Raw genomic sequence first — 18,308 nt, 5'->3', positions numbered from 1 at the left:
AGGAAAGGAAGGGTCTTTTGGTAACAATTTACCTTCCACCATTTAGTCATGATTCTACTTTGCCAACCATTGACATAATTCAATCATCTACTCCTAAATGCATTGTTTTTATGATAGACAACATCAGCTTCTAATGTGAAAATTGGCAAGCAAGCAAAAAAGAGGACAACATTTAATCGTTTCTAGTAACTCATAACTGTTAGCAGTTTCCCACATCCTATTAAAATAATAATGGCATTCTGTAAACTGTCAGGAGAATTGGCAGAATCCCAAAACAGACTGCTGTTATGGAAAAGTTTCCAGATAAATATTTTCTTATTGGGCGGTATGGTTGCCATTTTGCAAGAGGTTTTATTTACCCTGACGACAGAGATTAAACAACATGATATCATCGCTTAGTTACTCACACTGGTTGCCTTGACGCTTAAGTAGTTACTGAGCCCGACCAAAAAGCCTGCCACTGAGGTGATAGGAGGCCCTTGTTAGAAATTTCTGGTCTACACTAGATATCTGCCCACGCCCATCCTCCACCCAGCCCAAGCCTCCCACACCCAGAGAACAGCATGTGCTTTGTAACATTAGTGTTTGATCATATGGGTCCTGCTGTATTAAATATTTCAGTTATGCTCTAGAAAAGGAAACTACATCCCCACAGTCCAAATTAATGTGTTAACCACCATGCATTGTGGAAAGGGTCTCAGTGACTGAGAAGTGCAGTCTGAGGTCTTTTGAGTTGGAATCATATCTTGAGTGTGTTCTGTTACAGTACCATTGATCTCAATCTATTGCATATAAAGAATAGTGGGCCTGTGAAGGAATAAGCAATATACCTATTCAGAAAAATACACCATTCTATAAAAGAATTCTGACTTTATTAAAACATGACAAATTGGGCTTGAATGTCTAAAAAGCTAACAATGGAGAAGCTGTAAACAGCATACAGGCTATTGAGATAAGTTGTTGACACTGAATCAATAGCCTTATTGAAACAGGAGGTTGGAGGTTCCTGAAAGTCTGAAGCCTTGGAAAGAACACAATGGTACACCCTGTTAAGGTGTTTTAAATTACACTTTGGAAAGAATCACATAAGATTAAGAAACATATGCCTTCATGAAAATGACATCAAATGAAACATGGGAAACATGATTCTGTGTTGCAACCAGCTGAGTTGTCTTAAGAATTGCATAGAAGACCTTGGTAAGAATGACATCAAATAGATGCACCTGCTCCACACTGTTTTTTATGATAAGCTTTGAACACCTAAAGGTAGAGACATCATTCTTAATGCTACAAGCTGATCTAACTGTAAAAATAGCAGGGGTCAGCAGAAAAATGACGAGATAATTAGCTTACGTCAGCAGAAAACTTCAACGCACATACCACTGAAAAAGGATATAAATATTGAACTTTCAAATGGGATGATAGTCTCGCTGTAAAGGGGCAAAGCGATTCTCGACTTCAGAGGCAAGCTCTGTAAGTCTTCAACTCTTTGTATCTCAGGGATCAAGGTATTGTATTTGATTTTGGTGGATATCCTGGAATAAACTAAGAACTGTAAAACTAGAGAAGTTAAGATTTGAGAATAAGGATCTCTGATAAGAGAATTGTAAGATTTCTGTTTTTGGAACTGTTAATGTTGCGATTGAATCACCAACTGTAAATTACATGTCGATTCTTTAATAAAGCAGAATTCTGGGGGAGTTTTCCGGACCCTCATAATATACGGAACGTTACAGTCTAGCTAAACTTATTAAAAGTGCTATCTGGAGGATGGTAACATCTTCAGGTTGTTCCTTTCCTTTAGGGAGAGATAGTCTGGACCTTTAGACCCAATTAAGCGTCTTTAGGATTCGGCTACCTCAAACTTTAGTTGAAAGTGAACATCTGGGAAATAGGCCTGATCTGGGGTCACCCTAAAGGGGCTAGGACTAGTAATAATCCTTTCAAGCCTGGGGAAGGATGGGGGTGGGGGGAGGGTTGTGAACCGGTACAATTCTCAGTCGTGGTTTCAATACGAAAGCTTATGTAAAAACCGGAAAATAGAAACTTATAGTGACGTAACTTGGTTAGTCATGTCGTACTGTGATAGCCCACATGGAAGGACAGACACAGTTTCCAATCATTCTTTACCTCGATGAACACCAAAATGATGAATGATATTCCAAAAACTTGAACTGTGTCCCCGCTTTGTTTCAATTAGGAGCAGGACTAGGCCATTTAGCCCCTCGAGCCTGCTCTGCCATTCAATAAGATCACGGTTGATCTTCAATCTCAACTCACTTTCCCGCCCGATCACCATATCCCTTGATTCCCTTAGTAGCCAAAAATCTATCGATCTCTGTCTTGAATATACTCAACAACTAAGGGGGGACTTTTGCCAGCCCTGGGAAGGAGGATTTGGAGGCAGGACTGCCGGGAAAATGGCAGAAACTGGGAGTGGGTACCGAACCCGCTCCCAACCCACCTCCGTGCCAACAGGTAGTTAACAGGCAGTTAAGAGGCTTATCCCTATTTTACCAACACAAGTGCAAGCTTACGGATGTCGGGAAACACCCCCAGGTCAGTGAGGTGAGCAGTGGGTCTGCAGGAGTCGGAGGGGTCGAAAAGTGCACAGTGGAGCTGAGTGATGGGTGCAAGTGTGGAGAGGTAAGTAAGGGAGGTGAGTGAAAAGTGTTAGAAAAAGTTTCCTTACCTTTGTTTCTTCCTGCAGGCTTCAACCCTTGGGGATCAGAAGGCTCCTCCTCTCCACGGCAGAGATGACAGAATGGCTCCTGCATTCTCCGATGGAACAGCCATCTGATTTCTGCTCAGGAATGAGGTTTGATGAGTCTTGAGTACAAGGACTCACCAAAGAACAGAGATTGTCATCGTTTGACAGCTTTTGAAAGCTGTCAAACGATGACAATTCATCTGTCAAAAATTTTTGACAGATGAAACGTCACACGCTGACGTTCTCTGTCACCGGCTTTCCCTTAATTGGCCTGCTAAGCCCGCAATCAAGGGTAAATAGCATGGGTTGGCCAGACGTTGTTTGGGGTAGGACTGAAACCCGACAAGCAGCAGTCCCGCCCCCAACGTGCCCCCATTGATAAAATTCCCCTCTAAGTGTCCATAGCTCTGAGAATTCCAAAGATTCACTACCCTCTGAGTGAAGAAATTTCTCCTCATCTTAGTCCTAAATGGCCGACCCCTTATTCTGAGACTGTGTCCCCTGGTTCTAGACTCTCCGGCCAGGGGAAAACATCCTCCTTGCATTTACCCTGTCGAGCACCATAAGAATTTTAGACGTTTCAGTGAGACGTTTGTTGATGTTCTTGGTGAAATGACAGCACTAGTTGCTTCCCTCATGACTTAACAGTATTTTGTAAATTGTAATTTCTATCCTTTTTTTCTTAAAAAAAACCTAGAAATATCTTGCGGAATGCCGGTGCAAGTTACAAATGCGTTAGTACGAGGAGTGCGTCACCATGTGGGAGATGTAGCAACCTACTCCTGCTACAGTGGATACATGTTGGAAGGGCCCAGAGCAAGTAGCTGCCTGGAGAATGGAACTTGGACCGTACCCCCCATTTGCAAAGGTACCGAAAGATCCCAATCTTGATGGCCTGATCAAAACGTTGTCTGCAAGTTAGTTGCAATTAATCATTTAACAGTTGCACTCCTTTTTTTTCTCTCTCTCTCTCACTTTTCTCCCCTTTTCCCCTCTCAAGGTGCTGCCTCAGGCTAAAGTAACCATTACATGAATACCAGCGTCCTGCCAGTGCTTGGTCTAAGTGGCCATGCAAAATGTCTTGATCCCAGACACAGTTAGTAGGCTATTCCAACATAGGCGCTTCACAGCTGGTCCCATCCTACCCTCACCTGCTATTGATGCACTTTACATCAGATTCGGAAAAAGAATGCTGGTTGATTTTGTTTTTCCCCTTCCCCCATTTTCCCTAAGTGTCAGCTGTGGCTCAGTGGGTAGCGCTCTCACCTCTGAGTCAGAAGGTTGTGGGTTCAAGTCTCACCCCTGAGAGTTGAGCACAAAATCCAAGCTGATACTCCCAGTGCTGGAGTGTCGGAGGTGCCGTCTTTCGGATGAGACGTTAGACTGAAGCCCCGTCTGTTCTCTCAGGTGGATGTAAAAGATCCCACGGCCACTATTTCAAAGAAGAGCGGGGGAGTTCTCCCTGGTGTCCTGGCCAATATTTATCCCTCAATCAACATCACCAGAAACAGATTGTCTGGTCATTATCTCATTGTTGTGTGCAAATTGGCTGCCGCGTTTCCTACATTACAACAGTGACTACACTTCAGAGAGTACTTCATTGGCTGTGAAGTGCTTTGGGATGTTCTGAGGGCGTGAAAGGTGCTATATAAATGTAAGCTCTTTTTCCCTGCTGAAATGGAGGAGTCCAAGTGTAGGAGTTGGTCAGCTCCACAACAATGAAAGAATTATTCATTTATTTTAAACATGAAAAAAATGTGAATAAAAAGACGCCAATTGCTGGAAATCTGAAACAAAAGAACAGAAAATGTTGGAAGCAGTTAGCTGCTCTTTAATGCACCTCTCCACTCCCTAACTGAGATGACCTGTTATAATGGCCCAGAACTTGTGGTCCCGATGACGACAAACTGTCAGCGTTCGCCATCATTTCACCTTTGAAACTGACCGCAACTTCAGAATTTAACGCATGTGCAGCCTAATGCGGAAATCCTGAAGTTGCGGTCTGTCATTCACTGCTCCTCCACAGGCTGTGCTGTGGATCCCCCCCCCCCCAACCCGAGCCGGCAATCAGTGAAATCACTGATGTGAGGAAAATTTCCCATTTTCCGAACAAATGTCGTTGTTAGAAACCCTCTAAAAAGTTAGACTCATTCAAATGAGGTGTGACTGGATTGCTAACGGCGATCTGAGTAATAACTACTGATAAACAACCGTGCTTGCCCTGAAAAACAAATTTTATATTGGTGGAATGTTAAATTTCTCCATTAAGTTAAAAATTATTAGATTTTAAAAAATTTTAAAGTTTAAATTTTTTTTTTAAGTTTGTTCATGATATTTCAGCTTCTACCTTAACCCAGTGTGTATGTCACACTCTTTATTTCATTCTCTGTAATTTTTTTTAAAAAGTGTGTGATTATTAGTGCTTTCTATTTGCTGGTTCCCTGTTTGTGAGAATTCTGCAATATGATTGGCTGCTTAGACAGCTTGTTGCTATACACAGCAGCTCGCGCTATGGGATTCCCACTAAACTACGATGATTTCAACAGCATATCGGCCGAACTTCTTGCCACAGAGATCGCGAGCCTTTGCTTCACTGCTGACCATAAATTACGGGCCAATGTCTGCAAATCATCAGCCAAGACTTCCTGTTTTTGTCTCTTCCTCTTTTTCCCGATTCTACTAAAAACGTCTGTTTGTTGTTCGTTACTTTTAGTTCTGAAGCCAGGCCCTGGCACAAAATGTTAACTTGTCTTTTCTCTCCAGGGCTGCCTTGTGTTTCCAGCATATAATCTTACAGCAGAGAAGGAGGCCATTCAGCCCTTGTGTCTGTGCTGGACCTTTGAAAGAGCTATCCAATTAGTCCCACTCCCTTCTGCTGTCTCCCCCCAATGCCCTGCATTTTTTTTTCTCCAAGTATTTATTCAATTCACTTTAGAAAGTTACTATTGAATCTGCTGCCACCATCCTTTCAGGCAGCGCATTCCAGCACTTTCTACTTTTTTGTTGCACTTTTTTAAAAGGTGGATGGAGAATTCTAATTCCTGGTCTTCACAAGTTTAAAAAAAAACCTGCCTGTGCCCAACCTGAGAACAAACCAGTCACACTGACACCATACACACAGCGAGGTCACCCTTTTGGCTTAAATCACACTGCCTCCAGCCTCAAATTCTGTCCTCTTGAGCATCCCCAATTTCCATCGCTCCACCATTAGTGGCCATGCCTTCAGCTGCTCTAAGCTCTGGAATTCCCTCCATAAACCTCCCCACCTCTCTCTCCTTTAAGATGCTCCTTAAAACCTACCTTTTTGACCAAGCTTATGGTCACCTGTCCTAATGTCTCCTTATGTTATTTAAAAAAGGTTGTGGGCTCAATTCCACTCCAGAGACTCGAGTATAAAAACCCAGGCTGACACTCCAGTGCAGTGCTGAGGGAGTGATGCACTGTCGGAGGTGTCGTCTTTCAGATGAGACGTTAAACTGAGGCCCCGTCTGCTCTTTCAGGTGGGCGTAAAAATCCCATGGCACTATTATAAAGAAGAGCAGGGGAGTTCTCCCACGTGCCCTGGGCCAATATTTATCACTCAATCGACATCACTGAATCAGATGATCTGGTCATTATCACATTGCTGTTTGTGGGAGCTTGCTGTGCGCAAATTGGCTGCTGTGTTTCCTACATTACAACAGTGACTACACTTCAAAGGTACTTCATTGGCTGTAAAGTGCTTTGGGACATCCTGAGGTTGTGAAAGGTGCTGTAGAAATGTAAGTCTTTTTTCTTTTATGTGGCTTGGTGTCAAATTTTTGTCTGATAACACTCCTGTGAAGCACCTTGGGATGTTGTACTACGTTAAAGCCGCTATATAAATTCAAGTTGTTGTTGTTGCTGTGGAAGCTTTGTTGTTTATGTACTGAAATGGAAGTTTAAGTTGAGATCATCGGAGACTTTTAATGTGGGGGGGGGGGCGTGGGGGGTGAAGAACTAAATACCTAGCACACAGCTGCGGTAAGTATTTACCTCTCCAGATACCTTTCATTCTAAGTTATAAGCTGTGGAAGTGAAATTCCTTTTTAAAAAAACCTCAGTAGCCACAAGAAAGTTGCTTCACAGAATTATTTATCTTGAGAAACATCCCTTTGGGAACAGTGGGAGTGAATTCAACCAATGCCCAGAAGTATTACAGAATCAAGAATGTTCTGTATTTGTTTCTGGTTTTCTCACCGTGTTAAGACCATAGGCAGAGGGATATTTGTTAGGGATGAATCCTTTATACCTCATCCAAAGCCAGGTGGAATGAGTGATGTCAGGGGATAGTACGGCAATGGAAAGACAGAAAAGAAAGAAAGAACTTGCATTTCTATAGCACCTTTCACGACCTCAGGACGTCCTAAAGCCAATGAGGTACTTTTGAAGTGTAGTCACTGTTGTAATGTAGGAAACGTGGCATCCAATTTGCACACAAGAGCCCACAAACAGCAACGTGATAATGACCAGATCATCTGCTTTTTAGTGATGTTGGTTGGGGGATAAATTTTGGCCAGGACTCCCCTGCTCTCCTTTGAAATAGGTTCAACGTCTCATCCGAAAGACGGCACCACTGACAGTGCAGCACTCCCCCAGTACTGGCACTGGGAGTGTCAACCGGGATTCTGAGCTCAAGTCCCTGGAGTGGGGACTTGAACCAACAACATTCTGACTCAGAGGCAAGAGCGCTACCCATTGAGCCACGGCTGACATCTAGTCAAGGAGTGCGGCTACTGGCACGAGGGCACGGGGCATCTCCTGGTCAGCCTGACTTGGTTTAACGTCTCATCTGAAAATTGGATCATTTGACATCGTTAGAGTTACATTCTTAACCATCTAACAGTAATCCCCTGAATCTGGTGCTATATGGATATTCTTATTGCACCACAATTTTCAGTGTGGTACAGAATAATAGAACAAGGATTTATCCAGAGCTTGTCCCTCTCCCTGACAACTGTCTGAGGCTGAACCACACTGTTTGCAACCTTGGTGTCATATTTGACCCCGAGATGAGCTTCCAACCACATATCCGCGCCATCACTAAGACCGCCTATATCCACCTCCGTAACATCGCCCGTCTCCGCCCCTGCCTCAGCTCATCCACTGCTGAAAGCCTCATCCATGCCTTTGTTACCTCTAAACTTGACTATTCCAACACACTTCTGGCTGGCCTCCCACATTCTACCCTATGTAAACTTGAGGTCATCCAAAATTCTGCTGGACGTGTCGTAACTTGCACCAAGTCCCGTTCGCCCATCACCCCTGTGCTCGCTGACCTACATTGGCTCCTGGTTAAGCAACGCCTCAATTTTAAAATTGTCATCCTTGTTTTCAAATCCCTCCATGGCCTCTGTAATCTCCTCCAGTCCCACAACCCCCCCCCCCCCCCAAGATATCTATGCTCCTCTAATTCTGGCATCCTGAGCTTCCCCAATTTCAATCGCTCAACATTGGTGGCCATGCCTTCAGCTGCTTGGGCCCTAAGCTCTGGAATTCCCTCCCTATACCTCTCTGCCTCTCTACCTACCTCTCTCTCCTTCTTTAAGACACTCCTTAAAACCTACTTCTTTGACCAATTTTGGCCATCTGCCCTAATATCTCATTTTGTGGCTCGGTGTCAAATTTTGTTTGATAACGCTCCTGTGAAGTGCCTTGGGACGTTTAGCCCGCTATATAAATACAAGTTGATGTTGATGGTGATGATACACACGCTTCACACTAACCACTTACTGCTTTGCACTCTGCCAGCTGTTTGCAGGTTCCCCTGCCAGAATGGAGGATCTTGTGAAAGACCAAACACGTGCACTTGTGCAGAAGGATGGATGGGGCGTCTCTGTGAAACACGTGCGTATTAAATCATTCCGCCGGCTGCAATACTCCCATTCCACCTTGTACAGCGTCACCATTTGAGTTAAAATTAGCCTTTGCCGTGACACTGCTTAAGAATTGAGTGGCGCTGTTGTGATGTCATCACTACCAAAACAATCGGGCCAATTCAAAAGGAGGGCATAAATAAACCAGCTGTGTCCTGGCCACTAGTGTGATACAGTAGCTCCCGATTTTACAGTCCCAGCAATATCTGTGCCGGGTCAAGCGCAAGGCTAGCCAAATATGTACAGCTGGGTCCTTGTATTGGCAGCTAGCCTGATGGAAGAGGCAGAAAATCTAGCTCGCCGTTCAAATCTTAAAGAATGTGTATGTGGCAAATATTACTTCAATTTTAATAAACTTTGAAATGGATTTTAATATTTGTCAGCTGTAGGGTCTTGGGAGGAAGTGCTGGGCAGAAATAAATTGAAAGTGCGTTCAATGTAGAGCACAAAATGGAGTCTGTGAAAGAAAGACTTGCATTTCTACAGCGCCTTTCACGACCTTGGGACATCCCAAAGCACTTCACAGCCAATTAAGTATTTTTGAAGTGTCGTCACTGCAGCAGCCATTTTGCACACAGCAAGATCCCACACCCAGTAACGTGATAATGGCCAGCTAATCTGTTTTAGTGATGTTGGTTGAAGGATAAATGTTGGCCAGGACACCCCAGGGAGGGGGCGGGGGGTGGTGGAAGTCCCCTACTCTTCTTCGAAGTAGTGGAATGGGATCATTTACGTCCACCGGAGAAAGCAGACGGGGCCTCGGTTTAACGTATTATCGAAAATATAGCAACTCCGACAATGCAGCGCTCCCTCAGTACTGCACTGGAAGTGTCAGCCTGGATACTGTGCTCAAGTCTCTGGAGTGGGATTTGCACCCACGACCTTCTGACACGGAGGCGAGAGAGTGCTACCCACTGAGCCATGGCTGACGCCTGCGGGCAAGTGACACAGCGTCACAGCTGGTTTGATGGCTGGCCAAGTAGAGGTGCTGCTTCATGAGGTGAGTGCAAGGAGGGCGCACGCCACTTGCCATATTGGGCGCTTACGCGTCCGCTTTCCGCCTGTAAAATGGGCATGGCGTCAACGAATCTCTAGGCCAGTATGTTAAAGCACTACCTTTTCAGCTGCAGGACCTGGCTTGGAATGCATGTTTCCCCGTTATTAGGCTGTTAGATCCCTGCTTGGAACGAGATTCAACTCAGCTCTTAGTGCTTTGTCCTCAAGTGTTTCTGCTTTGACCTATTTATATAACTCATACTGCATCTGACCCGGGAATGCTCGGTACAAAAGCAACAAACAATTTCCACCCATCAGCATTAGTATCCTTCACTTTTTAATCCCAATTTTCCTCAATTTTAAAAAAAGTATGAAAAATATGGGGAGTCATTTGAAACTAGCTTTTAGTTGTCCAATTATGTTCTTTGGCACTAATACGTGCTCCTGTTAATGTGGAAAATTAAATATATGTATCACGAGTCTTAAAATGAGAGAAGAGCAAACAGTCAATTATTTACTAGCTTTTACTAAGCACAGATCGATCCCAGCAAGTGGTTAATTCTCTATTGAGGAAGCTGCACGGGCTTTGTTTGTGAGCTCGCAGGCTGCTCCATTGGGAATAGCTGGTCACATGAGGAATGAGTCATCAGCTCATGGGAGCCCACAAGGTTTAAATTGCCTGCAAGCTACAGAGTTCTAGTCGACAACCAGCTTCAACAGGCTGGATTAGAGCTGCCAACCCTCCAGGATGGTCCTGGAGCCTCCTGGAATGGAAGATTAATCTCCTGGACACTGCTGCAGGAGAACAATCAAAGGGGGCATTGAAAAAATTATCCTGTGTATTCCCAATTCCTTTGAAGACTTTTGTTTATTGGTTATAAAAATATTGGACAAGGGGGGGAAAAGGTTGTTTGACCGGGGTGGTGGGGGGTGGTGGTTAGAGGCAAGAAGTCATGTGATAAGATCGCCAGGAATACATCCAACCAGAGTTGGCAACCCTCCACTGGCTCTGTACTGACTTCAGTGATTCAACGTAAAGTGAAAATTCTCGAAGGGGAGATTTTCCTGGCCGCACTGAATCACCAGGGTACAGGTTTCCCATCCTTCTTTACATATGCAGTATGTTAGGGTGCTACCCCTTCAGCTCGGCACTGGGTTAGGATTCGGGTCACCAGCTCTGGTTGGGTGCATTCCTGGAGGTTTCTTCACATGACCTCTCGCCTCCATCCGCCCCGCCCCCACACTCCCACCATTGGTCCATCCTCGGGGAGCACCGCCTTTCTACAGCCAATTGGAAAGTGAACAGACTCTTTGTTGCCTTCTTAGATAGAAATTTAGAATCATAGAAATTTACGGCACAGAAGGAGGCCATTTGGCCCATCATGCCTGTGCTGGAAGGGAATGGATGATTCTTGACTATCTGTCAAACAGCCTTTTATCCCCCCATCTCCAATATTTTTATCATTAATAAATGAAAGTGTTCAAAGAAAATTGGAAAAAAAGCACACTTTTGTTTACTGCCCCAGTGATTTTTCTCCTGGCTGTTGCTCCCAGCAGCATCCTGGAGATGAATCTTCAATTCCTGGAGACACCAGGACAATCATGTAACCACCGGAATGTCATAAAAACCCATTTAGTTCACCAATGTACTTTAGGGAATCTGCTGACCTTACCCGATCTGGCTTATAATTGACTCCAGACTCACAGCAATGTGATTCGGCAATGGTAATTCTGTTGACTGTCTAGGGGCGGTGGTTAGACTCTTGCTTGTTGAAGACAGTCATTGCCTGGCACTTGTGTGGCACAAATGTTATGTGCCACTTATCAGCCCAAGCCTGAATGTCGTCCAGGTCTTGTTGCATGCAGGCATGGACTGCTTCATTATCTGAGGCATTGCGAATGGAACTGAACCCTGTGCAATCATCAGCAAACATCCCCACTTCTGACCTTATGATGGAGGGAAGGTCATTGATGAAGCACCTGAAGATGGTTGGGCCTAGGACACTGCCCTGAGGAACTCCTGCAGTGATGTCCTGGGGCTGAGATGATTGACCTCCAACAACCACAACCATCTTCCTTTGCACTAGGTATGACTCCAGCCAGTGGAGAGTTTTTCAACTGATTCCCATTGACTTCAATTTTACTCGGGATCCTTGATGCCACACTCAGTCTGGATGAGTGCAGCTCCAACAACACACTCGGTCAAATGCTGCCTTGATGTCAAGGGCAGTCACTCTCACCTCACCTCTGGAATTCAGCTGTTTGGACCAAGGCTGTAATGAGGTCTGGACCCGAGTAGCCCTGGAGGAACCCAAACTGGGCATCAGTGAGCAGGTTAATGGTGAGTAAGTGCCGCTTGGTAGCACTTTTGATGACACCTTCCATCACTTTGCTGATGATTGAGAGTAGACTGATGGGGCGGTAATTGGCCGGATTGGATTTGTCCTGCTTTTTGTGGACAAGACATACCTGGGTAGTTTTCCACATTGTCGGGTAGATGCCAGTGTTGTAGCTGTACTGGAACAGCTTGGCTAGAGGCACGGCTAGTTCTGGAGCACAAGTCTTCAGCACTACAGCCGGGATATTGTCGGGGCCCATAGCCTTTGCTGTATCCAGTGCGCTCAGCTGTTTCATGATATCACGTGGAGTGAATCAAATTGGCTGAAGACTGGCATCTGGTGGGGACCTCAGGAAGAGATCGATATGGACCATCCACTCGGCACTTCTGGCTGAAGATGGCTGCTACCAGTGCTGTCTTGGACAGATGCATCTACGACAGGTAGATAGGTGAGGACAAGGTCAAGTAGGTTTTACCGTCATGTTGCCGCAGGCCCAGTCTGGCAGCTATGTCCTTCAAAACTCGGCCAGCTCGGTCAAAGTACATCCTGTGCACTTCCAAATGGTGTTCAACATGGAGAAGTACTGATTCATCAGCTGAGGGAGGACAGTAGAAGGTTTCCTTGCCCATGCTTGACCTGATGCCGTGAGACATCATGGGGACCAGAGTCAATGTTGAGGACTCCCAGGGCCACTCCTTCCCGACTGGACAGGACATACCCAGGGATGGTGATGGAGGAGTCTGGGACATTGGCTGAAAGGTATGATTCTGTGAGGGTGACTATGTCGATGGGACAGCTCTCCCAATTTTGGCACAAGTCCCCAGATGTTAGTGAAGAAGACTTCAGGGCCAACTGGGCTGGGTGTGCCGGTGGTTAGGTCGATGCCGGGTGGTCTGTCCAGTTTTATTCTTATTATTATTTCTGTAGAGGTTTGTTACAACTGAGTGCAGAGGGCAGTTAAGAGTCAACTACATTGCTGTGGGTCTGGAGTCACATATAGGACAGATCAGGTTAGGATTTCCTTTAGTGAACCAGATGCTTTTTTTAAAAACTACAATCCGATAGTTTCATGGTCACCATTACTGATACTAGCTTTTTAATTCTAGATTTAGTTAATAAACTGAATTTAAATTCCCCAGCTGCCATGTTGAGATTTGAACTCACGGCTCTGATAGATCGTGATAGAGCAATAGATCATTAAGCCCAGGCCTCTAGATTACTAGTCCAGTAATATTACCACTAAGCTACCGTTCCCTCAATGTTAAACATTTTACAGAAGTAACAGATTTTTAAGCAAGTGTAGGGGCAGGGAAAGGGAGGAGGGGAGGAAAGAACAAAGGGAAGGTCTGTGATGGGGTGGAAGGCAGGAGAGATTAAATGACAAAAGGGGGTGGTATGGGACAAGTAAAGAAACAAAAGATGAGTCTAGAAGAGGTGTAAATGGGAATAGCAGAGTCAGCATCTGCTGTCTGAAAAATAGGGACAGAGGTTATGATCTGAAATTGTTGAACTCGATGTTGAGTCCAGAAGGCTGTAAAGTGCCTAATCGAAAGATGAGATGCTGTTCCTCGGGCTTACGTTGAGCTTCATTGGAACAGTGAAGAAGGTCACGGACAAAGAGGTCAGAGTGGGAGTGGAGTGGAAAATTAAAATAACAGGCAACCAGAAACTTGGGGTCATACTTACGGACTGAATGGAGATGTTCTGCAAAGCGGTCACCCAATCTGTGTTTGGTCGCCCCAATGTAGAGGAGAACGCATCGTGAGCAGTGAATACAGTATACTAGATTGCAAGAAGTACAAGTGAATCACTGTTTCACCTGGAAGGAGTGTTTGGGCCCTGGACAGTGGGAAGGGAGGAGGTATAAGGGCAGGTGTTGCATCTCCTGCACTTGCACGGGAAGGTGCCGTGGGACAGGGAGGGGGTGATGGGGTGATTGAGGAGTGGACCAGGGTGTCGCAGAGGGAGCAGTCCCTTCGAAATGCTGAAAGGGGAGGGAAGAGGAAGATGTGTTTGGTGGTGGAATCACACTGGAGGTGACGGAAATGACAGAGAATGATCCTTTGAATGTGGAGGCTGGTGGGGTGGAAGGTGAGGACAAGGGGAACCCTATCGTGGTTCTGAGAGGGAGGGGAAGGGGTGACAGCAGAAGTGTGGGAAATGGAACAGAAACAGTCAAGGGCCATGTCAACCACGGTGGAAGGGAATCCTCGGTTGAGAAAAATGGAAGACATAACGGAAGCACTGGTATGGAAGGTGGCATCGTCAGAACAGATGCGACGCTGGAGAAACTGGGAGAATGGAATAGAGTCCTTACAGGAAGCGGGGTAGGAGGAAGTGTAGTCAAGGTACCTGTGGGAGTCAGTGGGCTTATAGTGGATAACAACAGAAAATGCTGGAAAAACTCAGCAGGCCAGGCAACATCCGTGGAGAGAGAAATAGAGTCAGCGTTTCAGGTCGAAACCCTTCAGTCTTGACAAAGGGTTTCGACCTGAAACATTGACTCTATTTCTCTCTCCACGATGTTGCCTGGCCTGCTGAGTTTTTCCAGCATTTCTGTTGTTATTTCGGATTTCCAGCATCTGCAGTATTTTGTTATCGGCTTATAGTGGATGTTTGTCGATAGCCTATCCCCAGAAATGGAGACAGAGAAGTCGAGGAAGGGAAGGGAAGGGAAGAGTCTGAGATGGACCATGTGAAGGCGAGGGAAGGCTGGAAATTGGAAGCAAAGTTGATGCAATTTTACAGGGCGAGAGCAGGAAACTGCACCGATAGAGTCATCAAAGTACCGGGAAAAGAGGTGAGGTAGGGCACCTGAGTAGGACTGGAACAAAAAATATTCCACATATCCCACAAAAAGGCAGGCATAGCTAGGACCCATGCGGGTTTCCATAGCAACACCTTTTATTTGGAGGAAGTGAATGGAGTCAAGGGGAAAGTTGTTCAATGTGAGAACAAGTTCAGCCAGGCGGAGGGGGGTCGTGGTGGATGGGGACTGGTTAGGCCTCTGTTCAAGGAAGAAGCGGAGCGCCCTCAGGCCATCCTGGTGGGGGGTGGAGGTGTAGAGGGTTTGGATGTCCATAGTGAAAAGGAGACGGTTAGGGCCAGGAAACTGGAAACTGTTAAAGTGGAGGAGGGCATCTGAAGAGTCCTGGATGTAGGCGGGAAGAGACTGGACAAGGGAAGAAAAAATAGAGTTGAGATAGGAAGAAATCAGTTCCGTGGGGCAAGAAGTGGATATTGGTTGATAACCTATCCCCAGAAATGGAGACAGAGAAGTCGAGGAAGGGAAGGGAAGAGTCTGAGATGGATCCTGTGAAGGCAAGGGAAGGGTGGAAATTGTCTACCATCATACATTAAAAGGTATTACAGTAGACAAGCAATGGCTATCATTTAAAGAATTAATACATAATTTACAACATATATGCATTCCTTTAAGGCACAAAAGCCCCACAGGAAAAGTGGTCCAACCGTGGCTAACAGAGAAGTTACAGATAGTATTAGATCAAAGGAAGAGGCTTATAATGTTGCCAAAAAGAGTAGTAAGCCTGAGGATTGGGAGGATTTTAGGATTCAGCAAAGGAGGACCAAGAAATTTATAAAGAAAGGGAAAATACAATATGAGAGTAAAATAGCGACAGACATAAAAACAGACTAAAAGCTTCTACAGGTATGTAAAAAGGAAAAGATTAGCGAAAGTAAATGTGGGTCCTTTACAGGCTGAGACAGGAGAAATTATAATGGGGAATAAGGAAATGGCAGAGAAAATAAACAAATACTGTGGGCTCGAATTTTCATCGGGCCGTTGAGGTGGGATTGGAGGCGTGTGGGGGGTTAAAATTGCAAAAACTGGCGGGCGGGCCCAACCCTGCATCCATCCCGCCTCCAAGCAATTTTCATTAATTCGTGTCTAATGGTCCCGCCTCCAAGAGGCGGGATAGGCCGTTAAGGCCATTAAAAAGCACTAAATAGCCTCTATAATGCCATTTTGAAAGACCTTTGTGATTTTAACCCTTTTCCCACGTGAAGCACGCCTGTTCTGAAACATGACGGTGAAACTTGGCGGGAGCACAATTGGATTGCTGACTATCAGCTGCAGGTCAACCATTAAACAGGAGATTTGATCAGCCATCATTTGCAGATGGCAGGACTTTGTTGCCTCAGGTCTGGGGGAACTTTTAGAAGGCATAACCACAGCTGTGGAAGTTTGGAGCCTGACGCCCATCTCCAGTGTGACCTCCTGGGAAACCCCTCTCGCCACCTTCACTGAGCGCTTCCTCAACTGAGGCATATACCAGAAGCATGGGAGCCATTTATTTCCTTCCCATCCTTCCCATGGTGATGCGTTCATGCGCCAATGACTCCACAAAGGCTCTGCTCATGTTCACAATGGGCTCTTCCATTCGCTCCACACTCGCAGCGACCCTGGAGATAAAACCTGCCAAAGACTCCTGCATCTGTTCCTGGAGTTCCAGCACCGCTGATTTTATGGATGGACCCAGAGGCAGAGAGTCGACATGCAGCTGAGCCGAGCTGGCAGAGTCCTGCACCCTCCAACTAGGACTCGCCACTGCTGTCCCTGTCTCCACAATCTGCTGATGCTCACTTGTGAGCTGTGATACACCAGGTGACAACACTACTCTATGTCCCGAAGGTCCCACTGAGGTGTGAGTGTCTGCGCTGGTGCTGGGTGCGCTGAATTCTGCTGACGCTGCGCTCTGAGGTGCAGCTTCCTCTGAGGAGTCTGGATGCTCAGGCTCTTCCTCCTGGCTAGTGGGGACGGGTGCTGTCGATGGTCCTGTGGGGGAGTAAAGGAAAGAGTCAGAGATGTGATGCCAAGGTTACATGCACATTGCATATTGCAGATGATCATAAGTCCATCTGTTAGAGCTTCAGAATCATTATCAGTGACTCATGCAATGTCAATGAGAGAAATGGAAAACTATTCTGTCACCAGCTTGCTGTGATGCACCCCTCTGTCCGTCCCCCACTTGCGCATCCTTAGTGTCCAAAAATCTATCGATCTCTGTCTTGAATATACTCAACGACTGAGCATCCCCAGCTCTCTGGGGTAGAGAATTCCAAAAATTCACCACCCTCTGAGTGAAGAGAGTTCTCCTCATCTCAGTTCTAAATGGCCGACCCTCTAATCCTAAATCCAATATCCTTGTTCGCCTCCAGTGAAGATACCAACTCCTCCTCACAACTTACATTCCCACCCAGCTTTGTATCATCAGCAAACTTGGATATATTACATTTGGCCCTCTCATCCACATCATTGATATAGATTGTGAATAGCTGAGGCCCAAGCACTGATCCTTGTGGTACCCCACGAGTTACACCCCACTAGTCACAGCCTGCCATCCTGAAAAAGATCCATTTATCCCTACTCTTTGTTTTCTGTCTGTTAACCAATTCTCAATCCATGCTAGTATATTAACCCCAATTCCATGTGCCCCAATTTTGTTCACCAACCTCTTGTGTGGGACCTTATCAAAGGCCTTCTGAAAATCCAAATACACCACATCTACCGGTTCCCCTTTGTCTACTCCACTAGTTACATCCTCAAAGAACTCCAATAGGTTTGTTAAACAGGGTTTTCCTTTCATAAATCCATGTTGACTCTGCCCAATCTTACTATTAGTTTCTAAGTGCCCAGTTATTGCATCCTTTATAATAGATTCCAGCATTTTCCCAACTACTGATGTGAGGCTAACAGGTCTGTAGTTCCCCGTTTTCTCTCTCCCTCCTTTCTTAAATAGTGGGGTTACATTTGCTATCCTGCAATCTGCAGGAACCGGTCCAGAATCTATAGAATTTTGGAAGATGACAACCAATGCGTCCACTATCCCAATGGTCACCTCTTTCAAAACCCTAGGATGTAGGTCATCCGGTCCTTGGGATTAATCGACTTTTAGTCCCATTAATTTTGCTAGTACTGTTTTTTTACTAATAATAATTTCTTTGAGTTCCTCATTCTCGCCACACCATTGGTTTTCTCGTATTTCTGGGAGGTTTTTTGTGTCTTCCTCCATTAAAACAGAAACAAAGGGCCCAATTTTGTGGATTGTGTGGGAAATGGTCGGGTTTCCCCGAATGTGGGGTTCTGACACACAAAAAAATGTGTCAGCCAGCTCCACGCAATTTTCCCTCAAGTGGCCAATTAATTTCCAGCGTGTGGGCAGCCTTGCTAATTGTCCATTTCTAGTCAGAAAGCCCCACAGTATGATGTCATCATTCGTGGTGCTTTCCAGGTCCATAGCAAGCACTGCATCCTCTGAAGGCTTCCAAACGAACCATACAGGATGGCAGAGGAGCCTGCAGCAGCTGTGGCCAGTGCCAGACCCTGAGCTGCCTCCAAATTCGATG

General features: G+C 45.6%; 1 protein-coding gene across 1 annotated transcript in view; it reads left to right on the top strand.

Moving 5' to 3' along the window:
- svep1 (sushi, von Willebrand factor type A, EGF and pentraxin domain containing 1) overlaps positions 1-18,308 on the top strand; it is a 172,263-nt gene that overhangs the window by 101,947 nt on the left and 52,008 nt on the right. Inside the window, exons 16-17 of the mRNA XM_085984230.1 lie at positions 3,408-3,578; positions 8,480-8,575. Of these exons, the coding sequence (XP_085840356.1) occupies positions 3,408-3,578; positions 8,480-8,575 (267 nt within the window). The remainder of the gene's footprint in view (positions 1-3,407; positions 3,579-8,479; positions 8,576-18,308) is intronic.

Source organism: Somniosus microcephalus, chromosome 1, assembly GCF_052327205.1.
Source record: "Somniosus microcephalus isolate GS21.2 chromosome 1, FLI_Smic_1.0, whole genome shotgun sequence".
Lineage (NCBI taxonomy): Eukaryota > Metazoa > Chordata > Chondrichthyes > Squaliformes > Somniosidae > Somniosus > Somniosus microcephalus.
The sequence above is the reverse complement of the archived record's forward strand: the minus strand, read 5'-3'. Positions and strand labels throughout refer to the sequence as shown.